This window comes from Hyperoodon ampullatus (assembly GCF_949752795.1).
Source record: "Hyperoodon ampullatus genome assembly, chromosome: 1".
Classification (NCBI taxonomy): Eukaryota; Metazoa; Chordata; class Mammalia; order Artiodactyla; family Ziphiidae; genus Hyperoodon; species Hyperoodon ampullatus.
Window position 1 is genome coordinate 168,944,045 of NC_136914.1, and position 20,634 is coordinate 168,964,678.

Here is a 20,634-nt window from a genome sequence, read left to right on the forward strand (position 1 = left end):
ACTCCTCTAGAGCCTCATCAGCATCAGAATTAATTTAACAAGGTTTTCAAAAGAGTTGCATGGAGATTAAGACACGCAATTCCCCCTGGAGTGTTAACATGACAGAAGCCACCTGCAGTGGAGGCTTTCACAAAGGGGAGGTAACTGCAGCCAGACACTGACAGAGAAATGTATTGACAATACAGGACAGGGAAGGGATATTTGGATGCTACAATCCTTTTCTTTTAAAGAGGGAGGATTATTGGCTGTTTAAACAAATATTAGCCCAGTTAAATGTCATCCTTTTTTATTATCTAATCTGTTTGTTTTGTGTTTATGAACCATAAACCCAAGGCAGAGAGTGGTTTTGGTTTACTTCTACCGGAATAGAATTTCATAAAGGGAAGGCCTGGATGAAGTTCGTCTGATGAATTACTCAATTGGAGCAGCTCTAAGGTCAAGTTAAACTGTGTTTTTTGTTTACTGTGACATAGCAAACCAGCTGAGGACTCTTCATGCAGCCAAACTGCTATGGGCCTACAAAAGGGAACATCTCAACAGCCTTGGACCCCTCCTTTCTCAGCCAAAACCAAGGAATCATCTTTATCCAAGGCATAGGATGTGCAAAAGAGGAATCCTGAGAATTGAATCTAAGTTGATTGTGTTGGGTGTTTTCTTTAAGGGAAATTAAATGACTGACTTCCTTGAACGAAAAGATGGAAGAGAATTTGGTCACTGCTAATCTTCCCCAAGTAATTCTACCCACAGCCTCCACCCAAGCCCTATGCAGTCTCTCCAACCCCTGCCCCCATCATGGAGGTTAAAGGAAACTGAAGGCTTTGTGATTTATTTTATATGCAACAACCAGCAAATGGAATAGAGGCACTTAAGAAAAAAAAATGTATATATTCCTTGTTTGGAAATTGTAAAAAAAAAAATGGGCATAACTTATGAAGGCGAATTAATATTTTCTCTTTTCAGAAAAATTCTGTGCATTCCTTGTAATCAATACAATTAATGTAGCTTTTATCTAAAGTTGGCCTTTTTTTAAAAAAGCTGCCTTTCACTTGGAATCCAAAATCAAAAGGGTCCCCAATTAAGAAAACATTTTCTGTTGTGCTGAATTCATGTTACCGTACTGTGAGCTCTGACATTTTGTTTCTGTGGTAACCAAAATCAGCTGATTAGTTGGCATGGCAACAGAAAAGATGTAATCCCAGCAGACACACTCTAATCAATGCCCCCAGCACAGATGGTCTCTGGAGGATCAACAAGAAAGAGGCTGGCAGGCGTTCAGTGGATCACGTGCTAGCTTGAGACTAGGCCAGGAACAAGAAAACTAAAAAAGAACATTTCTCAAACTAACCGGTAGCTTTTTAACCCTTTTCTTTCTTTGACTAATTGTAAAGCAATACTGACCATGTAGTTGTATAACAAAATGATTCTCATGTAGCTTTTATGAAATACAATGTACTTTTTAGGTGGGGATGTTCATTTAATTTTCTTGGCCCTTATGCTTTGAACAGCATGCATGGACTAGTGCTTTTAGATTAACCGTTGCAAAAAGCTCATTGTGTTTTACTTTGATATGCTGCATATGTAAATACATATGTCAATACATATATATATACATTTATTAGAGCAATACAATCATTGATATTATAGTAATTTGGTTAGAGTCAGGATAAGAGCGTAAATGTATAAATCCTGGAGTATAACATGGTAATATGGTGTACAGGCTAAGGTAAGAATGATGAACTAACTGTCAAAGACATGAATGAGGATTCATATTGGAAAACTGGTTGGTATTTCCATGGTACTTTTCTGCAGTAGTAAATAATTTCATAATAAATAATTGAGATCAGAAAAAAACATAAGCCTATGTTTACAGAAGTGATAAGGTGTCCAGTAAAGGCTGTAATTATGGTTCCAGATTGTGAGCCCCTAAAATAACCCAACATGTACCCCAGAGAGGAGTTCTTTCATTATCTGCCAGAATTCACACCCTCAAACACTATTCAAGGGGTCTTTGACTCTGAAAACCTTGGTGACTGCTCTTCTGATTATTAAGCCTCATTTCCAGTTTGATTTGAAATTGAATACAGAAAAGAAAGGCTTCATAATGTGTGTTTAAAAACTCTAATTACATATTTATCCATAATCTATAATGTTCCTAGGATCAGGAAATTGCAAAACATGCACTATGGTCCTGAGGAATATTAAATATTACTGTTGATTAGGACTGTGGCTGATTTTTGATTCACCAGTTGACCACATTTTCATAAAAGCAACTAAGAAATGCTGGGTCAAATGTTATTAGGAGAATTAGAGTTTATTGATATTCTAAATTAGAACAATGTGATAGTGCCTCACATAATGTGCTAAGTGATGCCATGTACTAATAGCTGGCTCCCCTTTAAAAAATTCCAAACTATTTTACTTTGTGATACTGAAATGTCATTAGCCCCCTGTTTTCTACTAAATAGCCGTATTATTTTACTATATAAAGATGACTTATTTTTAATTAATATAAGAACAAAAGAAAAATTGGAAGATTCTTTGGGTAGTATAATAATCACCAAGGAGCAAAAAAAAAGAGAGAGAGAAAAAAAATGAATGCTTTGGAATTTTCTAAAAATAAATGTGCATAATTAGCATCTGGACGAAGTCCACACAGCTAAGCTACATTTCCCAGAAAGGGATATTTTTCACCACAGTATAGAAATATTCACTACAAGAGTTGGCAAATGTATTGCTGTGGAGTAGAGTCAGATGGGTGATCTAAATAATTAAAGCTTGAGACCAAGAGAGCTGAGTTCAGGAGATTGTCCCATCTGGGAGGTGAGTACCATCTGAGAGGGGAGTGCTCCAGGATAGGGGAGAATGCAACAGAGGAAAACCTTAGTTTCTTAATTTGAATGAAAAAAGCACTTTATCAAGTCATCGAAAGAACTGGATTCTTTTTGATTTAAAACCAGTCCAGAATGTACAGCACTATCTCTTCGGAACAACTGACGGTGCTCATTTCTGAAAAAGTTTTGGTCTGAGAAAGAAAGAAATTGAGGAAATAGATGAAAGCGCTATTTCAACATGCATTTTTATTTTCAGAGGCTACAGGCTTTGGAAGTAGCTCCTTCATTATGGGAAAGTTTTATTTACATATCACGGATTTCTTTTTTCCCTGAAAGTATAAGGAATTGGTGTGTTTTTCTTGAATGACCTAAAAGTAACAATAAGCCTACACAAACGATAATGAAGCAACAGAAAAAAGGCTTTCTCTGCAGTGCTCAGGCTTTGTAATGCTACAAATGGCTCAGGTATCCACAAGGTGATACCTAAATGTTTTGTATCTCTGAAAATAGGTGAGCCACAGACAGAGTAAACCATCATCTAGGTGATCATTCCTTTCCACAGAGCAAAACGTTCTTTCCAGCATGGACTTTCACATGCAGTGGGAACTTTCCTCTCTGCTCAACTGCTAAAAAGGAAGAAAGGGAAAAACCCATCTCCTCTTCCACATTTAAAATGTCTATTGACAAAAAATCAAGATACCATAAAAACAATGGCATTTAGTGATTTGCTTTTGCATTTTATAAGTGTCTCCTTTGCTTATAAGCATTTTATAAGCATTTCCTTTGGTTTTTTACTCCCTCGTGGGCACTGGAAAGGTTAAATCACACCGAGATCAAAGAATACTTTAAATAATAAACATTTTATAGCTACTCTTTCCGCAAAATGGTGCATAAGTAACAAACACATCTTCAGTTTTATAATTGGGCTTCTGCAATTAACCCTGATAATTCAACTTCTCTTAACTATAAAGAGAGGGTTGTCATTTGTGTTTCAACTAAAAGAGATAGCTGCTATCGTTGATATTACAAATTAGTTTCACACTGAATCTTAGTCAAAATGCAATGAACTAGTGTTCATTAAAATAAACTTCCGTTTGCCAGATTCTTTAACTAAATATTTATTCTTACTAATTTTTCTCCTCGGGAGAAGATATAAAGGGATTGTCTATAGTGTTCCATTTACATTTTTATGTTTTTGTGTTCCTTAAAGATTATGGCTAGTTGAGTTGTGGTTTGTTGATTTTTTCCCCCTGCTTGTTAATATTTGAATTTAGCTTTAAAAATTGTTTAATTTTAGTAACAAAACACAAGTACTGACCGCACAGTAATAGGAGAGTGTTCTTTTAGTTGTAGAAGACCCTATGTATAAAAACCAAAATTCTATGTAATATACAACATCATGGACTATAGTGAACAATGCCTAGTATCTTTCAGGTATTATATATTTGAAAGATACTAAGAGAGTGGATCTTAAAAGTCTTCATCACAAGAATTGTAACTATGTGTAGTGATGGATGTTAACTAAACTTATTGTATTAATCATCTCACAATATATACATATATCGAATCATTATTTCGTATACTTAAAACTAATATGCTGTTAAATGTCAATTATATCTCAATTTTTAAAAAACACCAAAATTCTAATTTAGCAGCCTAAGTTTGATAGGCAGCCAAAGCTCTCTTCTCTTAGTCTTGAGGGTCTATCATGTTTGACTCCCTGGGATCTGTATCACATGCACACACCTTAGAACAGGGTTCACCATAGAGTCTTGCCATGTTACAAACAAAAAAGATGACCTCACAGTGCTGAAAGCGTCTGAGATGTGGGAAGTCAGGTTAAAGTTCCAGAAGACAACCATAATTACTATGCTTCAAAGCACCCAAAGAAGAACAAGTCTTGTTGCCGAGCCCGCCCTGTACCTTGGTAAACATGGGCTTCCCGTGCTGGGTGACCATTGCACACTGGTCGCAGTCCACCGTGATGGATGAGTTGTGGTAGGATTCTTTTGAGTGTTTGAGAATGTAATACAGGTCAGTCACTCCTCCTTCAAACACAGTGCTAAAGTAACGGGGGATGAGGGTCCTGCCGATAGCTGGGAGAGAAACAACAGAGAAATAAACCATTAACAAAAATATCCAGATGGTCTCATATACCCCACACTGTTGCCAGACTTCCAACTGGATACAAATTGTACCAGGAGGCAAATTTCTCTTTATTACCCACCATGTTCCTTCTGGGTTACAGTTAATAAAATAAAATCCCTAATATTCAGGAAAAATTTATACAGTCATCTTTCTAGATTTGGTGTCCATCAAAAGTCAGTAATGTAAGAGTTAATACTTTAAATATAAGGGGGGCAAATGTACGGACTACTTTGGACCTCATGTGTATTCTCTGAGTTAAAATATTTTCAAAAAATAAAACATATCCAATTCACCTGGATTTTTCAATGGATTGTTTGCAGACCAGTTACCCAATCATGTTTTATTATTGGCAGTAGTAGTCATAATGATATAAATTTTGATAATGTAATGCTTTGTGGTATGTGAAGTATTTTGGCCTTCACTCATTGGATCTTTAGCACAACCTCAAGAGAATCGGGGACTGAGACCCAAAAAGGTTATTACAAAAGAAAAAGTTTTTAGGAATGTTTCAAAGTCACATGATTTATAAGTAGATAACTGGGGTCTCTAACTTCAAATCTGCAAACACCCAACCACTAAAACACTTTCCAACACTATGTCTCAAATTGCTTTAATGAAGGGAAATCTTTAAAAAGTGATCCGTATCTGTATGTACAAAGAGATCCATACCTATGTAAGTGCTGATTACTCTCTCCGCTTCTGGAGTTGAATAAAATATCTTTCTAGAATAAAAGGGCCATTTTCAGAGAACTTGATACCTTCCACTTGGTCTAAATTGGTCTCTTTCATTCCACGTGTCCTGTCCTGCCCCATTTTAGTTTGAGCGATTGGTAAGTAGCTGGGTCCCTCTGATATATGACGCTTAGAAACAGCTAACAAGCCCTTGCTTTAGCAGAGATTTTAAATCCTCTTACACTGAAAATCCCAACTCATAATATCAGGAATTTTGCCTATGTGCAGATTTTGAGGCAAAGTACTAAAGCACTCTCAAGCGATTGAAGGTTTTTAATAAATCTCTTACGTTCACTATATAAGGCTTCCTGAAAGACAAAAATAATACTTAAGATAAATAAATTACCAAAGAGAGCTTTAGTAGGAAAAACCATGCAATTTTCATTTGAATGTCTAAAAATATTTAATTTCATTTTAAAAGCATCAGTATTTATCCATTTTGTATGGATCTATATCTCTTTTGTACATGGATTTTCAAAAAAAAAAAAACTATAAAAAGAATACCCTGCCAAACTGTTTTCTGAAGTGATCTCTAAAGAATCCCAATGTGGATGACTAGTCTCTGAATAATTTATATAGTTGTTATTGCTTCATATTTACTGCAGTGAAATCAATCAACAAGTGTGTGCTAAATATTCCAGGATCTTTGGCAATTTCATCCTAAATAATCCTTATACATACATTTTCTAAACACTGTCTAATCCCCAATAGTGCATGTTTACTTGTTAAATATAAAATTCAAATAAGGGTAATCTGAGTCCATCATATCCTTAAACATATGCATAGTTGATATATTATAAAGAAAACTTCATTAATGCGAAAAACCTTATTGTACTTTGCTAAACAGCTAAAATTAATTAAATGCATTTCAAATATTCTAACTTAAAACTAATTACCATAAATCAGCTCTAGTAATTTGACATTTTGGGATCTATACTGTGGAAAATAAACACAAACCATAAAAATATAGATGTAGGGTGAAAATATTTTACTACAATATCCAAGGAATTGTCACATTAAAAAGGTTATTGCAAACAAACATCATTGACTAGCCTACATTATAGTTTATTCATGAATCCTGCACAATTTAATTTCTTTTTAGTAGTGTTTGCTCTATGATATCATTATTTTCATTCATAGTTTAAGAAAAGTCAAATGGGAAAAAAGTTCGTTAATTCCTTAACTTTAAATTTTTAATCACGTCTCCAACTCCAGGAAATGTACACGCTGTATAGTCAATAGACGTAGAGGGAAATTCAGCTTTGCTTCATGGAATACTTTCTAGCGCTGAGGGAAATGATTGTTATGGATACCTGAGGTTTGTTTTCAGTCCTGTTTCCTTTGTGGGACTGCCTGTACCATTTTTTTGGAAACGGATGGTCTTACTTGGACCATCACTCAAAAAGCTCTGTTATCCACTGTGGTAGACTGCTACTCTGATGGCCCCAACCAACCACAACAATGGAATTCATGATCTTGTGTATGTAGTCTCCTCTTTTCAAATCTGGACTGGGCCCTATGATCTGCTTTAATTAACAGAATGTAGTGCAAGTGACCTTGTGTCTGCTGGGGCTAAAACTTAAGAAGGCCTAGAAGCTTCCACTTTGTGCTTGGGGGAAAAACCCGTTGCTATGTACAAAGTCCAACTATTCTAAAACTGCCATCCTGTGAGATGCCCAACCTAGCCATGTGGAGCAGCCACATGAAGGGGAACTGTGTTTTCCAGACAACAACCCCAGCTGAGCATCCAGCCAACAGCCAGCACCAGCTTGCATGAGTGAAGCCATTTTGGAAGTGGATTCTTGAGCCCCAAATGAGCTGCCTCAAGCTGGTTTCACACAGATCAGAAATGAGCTGCCTTCCACAGACTTTGCCCAAATTGCAGAATCATGAGTAAATAAAAGAAATGTTTGTATTTTAAGCCAATAAGTCTTGGGGCATTTTTAAGTGTAGCAATGGATAACCATAGCACACTTTCAACCTCCTACGCTACAGAGATGGGCAAATTAGAATCCTTTCCTGAAAGAAAGAGGGCAGTTTTGCCACTAAAAGCATGTGAATTGTAGAAATGCTGAAGCTTGCATATAGAGGAAAGCAGATCAGAGAGACCAAGAATCTTTGTGGACTGATTTGGGCCTTGTCTTAGCTGGGAGTGAAGCCAACTCAATCCCTTGGAGGTCCCACTTATGGGAGATATACCACCCCACCTCCTTTTTTTTGCTTGAGTGTGTGTTAGCTTTCTGTGATTTGCAAACAGAAGAATGCAGATTAATGTTGTCCTGTTCCAGCATGGAATGGATGCGTGAACACACTTAAAATAAGGAGGAAGTGATGAGAAAAAGGTGTTGTCAGAGGCTATTAGTATTTTATTGTTGCTGTAACAAATTACTACAAACTTAGTGGCTTAAAATCTACCTATCATCTATCTATGTATCTATCTATGTATCTATGTATCTATCATCTATCTATCTATCATCTATCATTTAATTGGCTTATAGTTTGACAATCTGACATGGGTCTTGCTGGGCCAAAATCAAGGTGTCAGCAGGGTTGCATTTTTCTCTACAGGCTCAATTTTCTTGCTTTTCTAGCACCTACAGGCTGTCTCTACTCCTTTGCTGTGACCCCCTCCTCCATCTTCACAGTCAGCAATGGTGGATGGAATCCTCATGGCTTCACTTTCACTTCCTCTTCTGCCTCACTTTTCAGCTTTTAAGGACCCTTGTGATTGTACCGGGCTCACCCAAATAATCCAAGATAATCTCCCATCTCAATGTCCTTCATTTAATTGGATCTGCAAAGTTCTTTTTGCCATGTAAGGTAACATATTCATAGGTACCAGGGATTCGGGCTGGACATCTCTGGGAGGCTACTATTCTGTCTACCATAAAGATTATCTTTAAAGAGCTTCTGTTCTGCAAGGGAGTATAGTCAAAAATACAACACACACACACACGCACAAGCACACACACACACACACACACGGTGCAACATATAGATAATGTACAGTGAATGGGACAAACAACCAGAAAAAGAAAAAAAAAATTGCACGTGCTTGAGGAAATCCCTCTAGCTCATTCACTGATCTCTTTTATAAACATTCATTGAACCCAGAGTAGGTGTAAAGCTCTTTGGCAAGTGCTGGAAACACAAAGATAGATTTTTGTCCTTGTCTTTATACCTCATTTCTAATAACAACATATCTAAGTATCTATAATGCAATGTGAAAATAGTTAAAGTTAAAAATAGGTTTATGTTTTTGAACTCTTTGCCATTTTCTTCTGAATCCTGAATTTGATATACAATTTTATTATTTTGGAAGCACCAAGAAGATTAAAATGTCCTTTTAATAAATTGTGCAACCACACTGCACAGCCTAATATAAATGACTTTAAATCAGTGAACATTTCAGATTTAGACCCCATGGTCCCCTGACTCATCAGCCACACCAATTCTAGATCTATTTAAGTTTTATACTGTCACACTCATAAGCTGCACCTAAGCTTTACATTTATACTTTAGTCCTTGGAACTAAAAATAATTTAAATATTGATATGTATAAATCTACACTGTGCCTCCACGAAAGGGATCATATCTTTCAAATATACTTGAAAAGAGATTAAGATTCTAATAGATTATTAAATTGATTCTATTTTTCTAACACATTTAGGTCAATGCTCCAAAAATTGGAAATGGTAAGTATGGCGAGTAAGAGAGCATGGGAAGATTTTCTGTGATATTAGGTGAGTGGAATACGGTAATGTTATTTATCCATGTGTTTATGAAACAGAAAAAGAAAATCACAGATTAAATTATTCAGGAGCCTGAAATGTGCATAAAGAATGTTTAAATAATGCTCTACTGTGTAGGTAAACATTATTAGTCTGGAATAGCTAACACTTTATCCTTAGCTAATTTGGATGTTGAGCTCTGAATTCCAGTTCTTTGGGAAGTTTTTCTTTGTTGTTCTGTCTTGTCCCCAAGCACCGGCACTGCTCCCCAGAAGGTCTTGCATAGGGCTGATGGTGCTATGGAGGCAGGATCTAGCTTCTATCTTTCCTTGTAGGTGTTACTTGTAGACATTAAGGTATCTACAGGATACTTGTAGATATTAGCTTATTTTTTCCCCCATTTAGAAACCAAATGGATTCATTGGGAACTCTTAATCACTGAGACGATATAAACTACTGTGCATCTGCCTTTTGGAGCATTTTGTCTCTATCAGTAATTATGAAACTTCTTCTTAAACTCTTAAGGGTGTTTATAAGGAATTCACATGAAAGAAATTGCAAGAAGGAAATGATCATATGGGAAAATGTTCAAACTAGTAATCAAAGTACGATACATATTAAAATAATAATAAAAAGACTAAAACATAAATCTGATGAGGTTGTGGTGAAACAAGCATACTCACATACTTCTAGGGAAATCAATGTAACAATTGCTCCTTGTCTGGAGAATCTCTAACTCCCTGGTAGTTTATTAGATGTGACTCTAAGCTCTTGGTAAATACCTTTGTCAAACGGCAGTTCTAATGTTCAGATCTTAAGCGCTCTGAAGTTCTCCAAGACCTTTGAGAAACCACTGTCCAATGTTAAGACCTTTGATTTGGGGCCATCACTTATATTCTAAATGCCTGTAATTTCATCTTTCAAAGAAAATTCACTTCAAAAAAAATGTAAGAGGTTGAGGACTCCAATTAAAATGGGGAATAAGAAGAATGCTTATAACTAACAATATATTAGTACCACTTAACTCTTGACAATTATTTAACTAAAGATTTTCCACCTCATTGGAAAGAGAAAACCATATAACCACACAACACATTTGTGCTTTTAATTAGGCAAAGTCAATTATAATAAAACAAGTGGTAACTCTGATTTTTAAACAATTTTTCATAAACAAGATAGTGGATAAACTGGTTGCCTAAGTCTGAGTAGTTTTAGTTTTATACAGTTGTTCTAAAGCTGCAATACCTCAGAAATCCAAAAGGAAATTCTACTACTGAAATACCACTGCATAATAAATAAAAAATTCTACTACATAATAAACATGAAGATTCATTCAACTTTAGACTTACCTGTATTCAGAAATTAGTAAATGCATTATGCTAGCACGTAAATGCGCCTGGTAGTGAAATAAACAATATTGATGTTTTTATTTATTATAAATAACCATTATAAATAGTCAAAACAATGGAAATAAGACATGCTTGAACTTTGATAGGGGTGATACAGGTTCAAGGCAGATTCCTTTGTCTCAATGAAGAGAAAACAAGCCAAATTCATTTTACTTCCATAAATTAACATTATTTTCATTCTAACATACATTTTACTTCTTTTCTCAAGCAAAGCAGTCTGATTTAAGTATCTTCTTTCTTGCTATTTCAAAGATTCTTTCATTCAGTATATGTTTATTAAGTACCTGCTATGGGCCTGGCTTTGTTCTAGGTGATGGAGATAAATGGCAGACAAGTGGGAAGACAGAGAATAAAGCTGGTAGTGAAGGAAGGTAGTCTAGTTTAGACTGGCTGGTCTGCAAGGCTGCAGAGGGGAGGTGTTGATGGAGTTGAGTCTGGACTGAACGGGCCATGTGAGCATCTGGCAGTGGAAAGGTCCAGGCCCAGGGACTAGCAAGGACAAAGGCCTTAAGAGAGGAATAAGCTAGAATTGAAGGTGCTTGGCATGTCCTGGTATCAGAAAGCAGGCAGTGTGGAAGGACCACAGGCAAGGAGAGTGAGGTGACAGATGAGCTCAGAGAAGGAGGTGGCGTCAGATTATCTGGAGCCTTCTCGGCCACGGCACAGGTCTGACATGTCAATCTTAGTGCAATGAGATAGCACTGGAAGGCTTCAGCCAGTGATGTGATCAGATGGACCTACTCTGTTTTTAAATGTATCATGATCTGATGAAGGTACTGTTTTTAAATATGTCATCCATCTGTCAACATGGTTCCAAAACACCACAAAAATTTTTGATCCTCCAAAAAATCTAATAGGCATTTTTCTTCCATTTTCTACCAAAAGACTTCTTCCACACCACCTCACATATGTGCTGGAGAAACAACGATGACTTTGATAAACCCCATCCCGCTCTTAGGGAGCTTCTGATCAAGCAATTGTTAGAGCTATTAATTCATTAATTAAGGACAATTGAGATGTGTGTCATTCTTTGTTCTTGTTTTCCACTGTTTATCCATCGCCTGACACACATTTAGGACCCGTACATATTTGCTGAATGAATGGGTGCAGTCCATGAATGGATTTACATGTTCCAAGTTCCAGGAACTTACTTGTAACCCTTACTTCATTTCCTTTCATTTAATTCAACCAGCGTCTTGGCATAATCAGATAATTTTGGATCCCGATTTTTTCAGCTCTAACACAGGGTGTTTTTCTCACTTGTGTGCCTCTCATGATGGGCAGTTTCTTTATCCCTTTATCCAAAGCACTGATAATAGCATTCTGCAGGTGAGGTCCACAGCCATGGCTGGACCTCTTACCATGAATCAGTACCCTCTAAGTATGAAATTGAAATCCTTTACTGACTTTCAGAATAAGTCCATGCTCTAGTTACTGATGCCTCATGGACATGGTGCAGGGTTGATGGGGAGAGAGTGAGGTGTCAGAGAAAGACCTAAGCTAAAGGATGAAAAGACATTAATCAGACACAGGGGACCAGGGGGAAGAGAGTAGTCCTGGCTCAGGGGACAGACAGCATGTGTCAAGGAGCATATGTGCGTTTCCCATGATTTGGGCTGCTGCTTTCGTCAGATCTTAAATATTTATACCTTAGAAGAGCCTGTCTGGATGAACTACTCCATTACATAATGTTCTCTCATTCCTTTCTTATGACAGTACAATATTCTTTTAGTTATCCAAACTTTATAATGTAGTTTATATCCGGTAGATTTATTTCTGCCCTCACTATTATTTTTATTACAACATTTTTATGATTATACTGTTTATTCTTCAAGAGGAACCTTAAAGGGCTTCCCTGGTGGCGCAGTGGTTGAGAGTCTGCCTGCCGATGCAGGGGACATGGGTTCGTGCCCCGGTCCAGGAAGATCCCACATGCCGCGGAGCGGCTAGGCCCGTGAGCCATGGCTGCTGAGCCTGCACGTTCGGAGCCTGTGCTCCACAACAGGAGAGGCCACAACAGTGAGAGGCCCGCATAATGCAAAAAAAAAAAAAAAGATGAACCTTAAGATAATTTTGTCAAGTCCCCCCATCCCTCCCCTGCAAGAAAAATTAGAAGGAGGTTGGTTTAAATTAAATTGAATTTGCTAAAAAAGGGTTGACAGCTTTAAAATACCCAGTCCTCCCGTACAGGAACATGAAATGTTTGTCCACTTGTTTAAATCTTTATTTCTATCTCAAAATCATTCTGTAGCTTTCCATAGGTAAATAGCTAACAATGCTTGAATATTTTAGTTATGCTGAATGGTTAATATAATTTTTTTCATTATATTTCTATTTGGAACACTGACACTTACTTGAATGCTCCTACTATTTTAATAGTTCTTTGGAAGATTTTTTTGAGTTTTCTAGGTGAAGAAATCTATGTATTTCCTTCTTTCAAATATATTTATACCATTAATTTCTCATCTTATTACACTAGTTAGAACAGCTCTTTGAGAAAAAAATATTAAATAATGAGGAAAGTAGTAGGCTTTTTTTTTTTCCCTAATTTTTTAAAGAATTTCCTCTAGGATTAAGGGAAGTACTGTATGTTGATCTGAGATCTGATCATATTACTTATTACGGAAAGAAAACCAAATTCTTTTTCTACATCTTGTTTTTATGATTTTGTCCTTTTTAATCCTGATGGATGTTTAGTTTGATCAAATGCCTTCTCACTTACTATTGAGTTGATTGTCTAAGTTCCTTTAGAAAGCTATCTATTAACATATTTTCAATTATTGAATAACTTTTGTACTCGATATAAACCTTCCTCTTGTGCACACATGCACACATATATTTTAAAATAAATTTTTGCATAAATTCAACTTATGATTTCACTAATTTCTTTAACAAATACCCATGAAAGCAGTGCTCTACACGAGGCACTAGCCTAGCTACTAAATTAGAATTATAGAGTCAGAGAAGACCTCAGGTTTAGTCCAGTGACTCCCATAGCATTTTCTAATCCCAATGGGTCTCTGAAAATCTCAAAATGCAACCTTAGCTAGTTCCATATTTCAGAAATACTATTAAAAAAGGAATATGTTTAGCATGTTTGTCTGATTTGAGTAGAAATGAACTCAACTCATGGTGATACTGATTAGCTCCTGATTAGTGATTATGAATAACACTTAACATATGTGGGAAAAATATAATACAAAACACTAACAATCATTTAATAAATGTAATAAGGTTATTCATGATTATATTCCACATCCTCATTTTACAGCAGAAAAATCTGATGACTAGAGAAGAAAGCTGCGTAGCTACTGGGGGCCAGGATGAGGTAAAGTAGAATGATTATTGTTTTTAATCAACCAATCTTTGTTTATTTCTATGCCTGAATTTAATTTTTATTAATTTTTAATTACATAAGTAATACACATGCAAAAAATTAATACAGTACTGTTGCAGAGACTCACTAACTGTTCACTAGATCTGATTTCTTTTTCTAGGCATAGAGTAGACCTCATTTCTTTTTTTTTTTTCTTTTTTTTTTTTAACGTTACGCGGGCCTCTCACTGCTGTAGCCTTTCCCGTTGTGGAGCACTGGCTCCGGACGCGTAGGCTCAGAGGCCGTGGCTCACGGGCCCAGCCGCTCCGTGGCACGCAGGATCCTCCCGGATCGGGGCACGAACCCGTGTCCCCTGCATCGGCAGGTGGACTCTCAACCACTGCGCCACCAGGGAAGCCCTAGACCTCATTTGTTAAACTGCCTTTCAGTTGGGTGCTGCCTTGTGATGGAGTTGTAAGCAATGCCCGCCCAATGGACGTTCTCACTGTTTTCATTTTTTTCCCACCAAGTAGACATCAAGACATATTCAACTTTCAGAAATGACGAGTAAAATCATTCTACATGTAATCAGCAAGCTCTTTCCCACCTCTAACAGCCAGATATTGAAGACCCAGCAGAGGATTCCGTGGACCCCCACCCACCATGGATGGAGTAGCCAGGAGATGGGAGGAGCCTGGATTACCACCAGGAGGAGAGCTGCCACATACTGGGAAAACCCATTTGGACTTTGAGATATTGAGTTTTATTTGTTGAAGAAGCTACGGTTAACTAATACAATTATTAGGAGTCTAAAGTTTCCCTGACAACCCTGTACCCACCAATGTCGGTGCCTTCATCCCTCCCCAGATCACCTTTGTTATCAGTATGTTATGTAGCCTTGTAAATATTTAAATTATACATTTATCTCCATTTATATGTTCACATAGATAACACATATCATTTTACATGCATGCTTTTTGTTTTGTTCTATTTGTTTTACATAAAAGTTATATAATAAATCTATCTATATGGAACTTGTCTTTTTTCACTCAATAATACATCTTTGAGTTCTAAGACTAAGACATCTAATTGATTAGGCATTGCTTGATTTTAATCACTGGATTGTATTCCAGAATACAGCTGTTTCACTCATTATTTAAACATTCCCTTGTTGAGGGACATAGACAGTGTTTTTAAACTTTTTCCAAAAGGACAGACACTGAAAAGGGAAAAAAAGTATATTTTATTTAACTAAGTACCAGTAATCACCCTTCACATGCTGTGATCAATTTACTCCCCCACCTGCCCTGATAGTACATGTTTTACCCACAACTTCACCAGCAATGAACAGTGTTAACTTTTGCATTTTTTGCCATATAGATCACAAAGTGTGTCCCTTACAAAGTGGCGGCCCTAAAGTACGCAAAACTTTCTCTACATGTAGATGATGAAATTAAGTAATTAATTACAGACTTCCAGCTCATGGGGTTACCGCTCCAAGTGAACCATCCACATCTGACATTTTCAGATGGTTTGCCATTTTCTGGATCTTTTTACCCAAAACCACTTCACTTGACTAAAGGAAAAAACAAAAACAAAAACAAACTACTCCAGACTAGAGAAGCGAAAAAATTCCATTCCTTGATTTTTCAAAGGTGCCAAACATCAAGAATTCTTATGAAATTATTTCAGTATGATTTATTGGGCCTTCTCAAACTCAAACCCATGGAGACACCACAAGTCATTCCATTTTGTGTTTTAATATCAGCACAATTCAACTGAGCTAAAGAAATGTTGCCTGAGAAACAGACATATGTGTGTGATTTCAAACTTAATCGAAACCAGGACTCAGCAACCTTTAGCAATGCCAAGAGATGCAAAAGAGATGATTTCTTCTCTGCAGAGACAGAGGCAAACGTGGATAAAACTGGGCCCTCTCCCAGGGCTGGATATTATACAAGACGTTCCCTGTAAGGTGTTAAGTGGTCACTAAAATAGAAGCTAATAAAACATGGCCCTTTAAAGTGGATTTTGAAGTCGCAGGAAAGGTTTGTAAAATTAAAACAATAAACTGGCTGTACCCACCATCCTCCCAGCTCCATTTTAACCTCACCCTCTCCCTTAGTGCTTCCATGCTCAGCACACCTCGAAACCTTTTCTCACGCAGCATCCTTTGCCTGGGGTATCGTAGTCCTCCCTCTTCTGTTTCATCCCAAGTCTTAGGCATCCTCAAATTTTAGCTAAAGCACTATATCCTGTGGTGGAGAATCCCTTTTTCCCTCCGAGTTTTCCACTTCTCTGCTTGGTATCCTTTTTTTTTTTTTTTTTTTAACTTTATTGGAGTATAATTGTTTTACAATGGTGTGTTAGTTTCTGCTGTATAACAAAGTGAATCAGCTATACATATACATGTATACCTATATGTCCTCCCTCCCACGTCTTCCTCCCACCCTCCCCATTCCACCCCTCTAGGTGGTCACAAAGCACCGAGCTGATCTCCCTGTGCTATGCGGCTGCTTCCCACTAGCTATCTATTTTACATTTGGTAGTGTATATATGTCCATGTCACTCTCTCACTTCGTCCCAGCTTACCCTTCCCCCTCCCCGTGTCTTCAAGTCCATTCTTTTTTTTTTTAGATTCCACATATATGTGTTAGCATATTTGTTTTTCTCTTTCTGACTTACTTCACTCTGTATGACAGACTCTAGGTCCATCCACCTCACTACAAATAACTCAGTTTTGTTTCTTTTTATGGCTGAGTAATATTCCATTGTATATATGTGCCACATCTTCTTTATCCATTCATCTGTTGATGGATACTTCAATGTCCTGGCTATTGTAAAGAGAGATGCAGTGAACATTGTGGTACATGACTCTTTTTGAATTATGGTTTTCTCATCTCCTTGGTATTCTTAAAGTGATTTTAAAATTGGATGCTGCAGTGAAAGTTCATTTATTCACTTCGTGACCTTGAACAAACGATTTATGCTCTTTACACCCCACTGTCTTCATCTGTCAAATGGGAATAGAATAGTCATGAATTCAGTGAACAGGTATTAATAACATCATGCATGCCAAGTGCTTAGCACTGACTCTGCTAAGCATTTAATGCATGTCATTGCTCCCATAACACTGTGTGTGCACAGACTGTATGGCTTACACTGCAGTACTGGAATCATTCATTTTATTGTCTTTCCATCAGTGACTGTGATTCCCTGAAGGCAGGGAGCATTTCTCAATCATCTCAGTATCACAGCACATTCGTGACATAAATAGCTACTTAAGAGACATTTGGCAAATGGATGGAGGTGGACTTAGCATGTCTATTTAGACAGGCTGCCAACCCCAAACTGGTTATGTATACACGTGGGTTTCTAATACAGAGGTAAAACCACTTTCAAAACTCAGGGCTGGAGAACCAAAACCACAAGAAGAAAAAAAGGTTTTAGGGTCCCATATAGGGAATTTTCATATCTGAATATTCTAGTCCAGATAATTAAGGATCAGAGACTAGTCATTTTGACAGATCCATTTGGGGATTAAAGTTAATTTTGAGTTTTACAAGTAAAAAAGCATCTCATCTGAGACTACTTAGTTTGAAGGGGCTAGAAGGGAAGGGAAGGGAAGGGAAGGGAGAAAGAAAGAAAAAGAAAGGAAGGAAGGAAGGAAGAAAGGAAGGAAGAAAGGAAGAAAGACACCATCTGCAAGTCAAGTCAGCATTCCAGGGGTATTTTACAGGGAAGTAAAAATCCTTGGAAGTGAGAAGCAGTAAAAGGGTCAGCTTCACATTCCACCGAAGTCCACTGGGGGCTGTGCTTCTGACCCTTAGATTGTGTCTACAAAGAAAGGAACAGCGATTCTGACAGTGAATTCAATGTTGCATAGGCTCTCTGGCAGCAGGACTTAACAGCCCAACTGCACCTACCCAGGTCTGGTAAAACCACGTGGGTGCCAGCTGTTGGAATCTGACATGCTGTGGGCAGATTTTCAGAAAAATCAGAGGATTTAGGCAAGATAAGGCAGCTTCTGGGCATTCTGTGGGTTCTGGGATGGGTCTGAGCCTTGGTACCCAGTTACCAGCATGGGGCTAATGTCCCTCATGGGTTAAACAGCTAAAGACCCTCACTTTCTACCATTATCCAATAGCTCTTTCCCTGAAGCTGCCCATCCTCTTGCAGTGAGGGGACTGTGGCTTCACCTCCCAGGATGAAACGACACTTCTGGCCTCTGTCTGCACTCCATCACCTCCAAGAGGAGAGGTGCCATCTTACTGGGAGATGAGGGTTCCAGACGTCTCCTGGACCACAGGAGCTGGAGGAGGTCCACTGCATCTTGATGCACACAACTCTGGCTTCTCTCTCACTCCCCTCTTTCTCCTCTGTCACTATTAAGAACTGACAAAAAGGCTCAGGGACCCTCCTGGCCTTGTTGCTCCCAGGCCTTACTAGCCCTGATCTCTTCCCTGGAGTGGGCCATGGGGTCAAGAGCGTGGACCTGGAGCCACCCGGCCTGAACTTGAATCCCAGCTCTGCCACTGTGTGACCTTGGACAAGTTACTTAATCACCCTGACCTTGGGTTTCTCAACTGCCAGGTGAGGATGAGAACAGGGCCAGCTTCACAGGGATTCTGTAGAGAGCACATAAAATCAACCACAGAATGCTCTCACCTCTGGCTATTAATTAGGCGATGAATTATTAATCATACCCCAGTTAATTTTTCTTCATAGCATTGACCACATATTATATTTGTATATTATCTGCTCCTTCACTAGAATACAAGCTCCAAGAAGGAAGGAACTGTATCTGTTTGCTCCTGGCTATATTCTCAGAACTGAGAGCAATGTGGAACATAGAGTAGGCACTTAAATATTTATCGAATGGCTGAACTTTGCACATAAAGACCTTGACCATAGTTATTTTGTTATTTTTTCATTGTTATTGGTGGTAGTTTTCTATATGGATTAAATAACATGGAACATACCTGAGTATTGACTTTGTGTCCAATACACAGTGAATAAATGCTAGAAAGAGAAAAAAAGGAAGGGAGATGGAGGATGAATGTGAGGAATGAGAGAAGGGCAGACGCATCCCCAAATAACTTCTGTGTGGGAGGCAGCGAGGGGGAAATGTGGTGAACATGAGGAGAATGGGAAGGTGGGACAGAGACACCGAAACCCTTGGCCAGGCACTCACGTGTGAGTGAGGCTTGTGGGTCTGGGAGATAAGGCCACCAGGAGAACTCGTGTTGGGTGGGAGTCACTCCGGGCTGCACAGGAGCTGCGGGCTGGCTGCATTTGGCATCTAGAGGCATCTCCTGAGCTATTTCCCAGGCTGGGGAATCAGGGATGTAACTCTCCACTGCCTGCTCAATAAAAGGTCCCCAGACCTTCCTGTAAAGTGAGCTGGTGCTGTGCTTCATCCTCTTTCTTCCTCACTAGCTGGCTAGAGAAGAATCAGCCTGGGGTAGCATGAGAGACACAGGCTGTGAAATCAGACAGAACAGGGCCAAACCCACTTCTGTTGCTACAGGGAGCCACAGTTTAAGATAGTTAATGAGAATGGATCCACCTGTTCTTTTTCTCTGCAGACCCCACCTCCTCCATGTCAATACACATGTGTTGTGTACCTAGGTGGCTGATCATAAACTAGTTACATGGGGATAATATTACGTTCCTTCCATATGACCTTGGGGATTAACTGAAATAGAAAAAAAATGACATTGGGTGTCTAGCTGAGCTCCCAGGGCACAACAGTGCTCAGTAGACTCCACCAGCTAGGGATGCAGAGTTAGGGCCTTGAATACAGCAAGTCCTCATTACTTGCTTACTGAAGGCAAGAACAAAGGTTGAAATCCAGACACCACCTCACTGTATAAATCTTCCACCACTGACACAACAAACAAGATGGTTCTAAGCATTTTCACAAAGGAACTTGCAAGATGGCTGCTTTTGAGGACAGAGGGCTCAGGGGCTGTCCCTGCCCTGCTCTCTCCCTTTCCAGCAAACTCGGGGCTAACTTCATTCACTGGTCTGCACTACCCCGCTTGTCCAAGATCCCAAAGATAAAAAACAGCACGGCACGATAATCTAGGTGCATTTCTCTTTGTGTCATTATTTTCTCAAATCTTTGACAACTCTATGTATTCTTTTTGTAGTTTACATTTGACTGAGGCTGGTATGTACCTGGCTACTTTAATAGCACCTCTACAGAATTCTTCCTCACTCCGTCTCTCCTTCCCTCCCTCCCCTCCTCCCCCTCTCTCTTTTTTCCTTTCTCCCAAGTCTTTTGTTATCAGAATTTTACCCCCTCCCTCAGAGGGAACATTTTAACAGCATGGGTTTATGACTACCGTAAAGAAGAAAGTTTGAAAGGCAAAGCCCAAGCCGTGATCCCCAGCTTTATAACAAACTCCTGTCAAAACATAAACCACAGCCAGACATGAGCCATGGCGACAGAATGCAAGACC

General features: G+C 38.4%; 1 protein-coding gene across 6 annotated transcripts in view; it reads right to left on the bottom strand.

Annotated features, from left to right (window-relative positions):
* The window catches only part of LDB2 (LIM domain binding 2), a gene marked incomplete at both ends in the record, with an annotated part of 391,237 nt that overhangs the window by 74,244 nt on the left and 296,359 nt on the right, over window positions 1-20,634 (bottom strand). For all 6 annotated transcript variants that reach the window (XM_079699794.1, XM_079699793.1, XM_079699792.1 and 3 more), the window contains one exon: window positions 4,755-4,927. In XM_079699794.1, coding sequence (XP_079555920.1) covers window positions 4,755-4,927 — 173 coding nt within the window. The remainder of the gene's footprint in view (window positions 1-4,754; window positions 4,928-20,634) is intronic.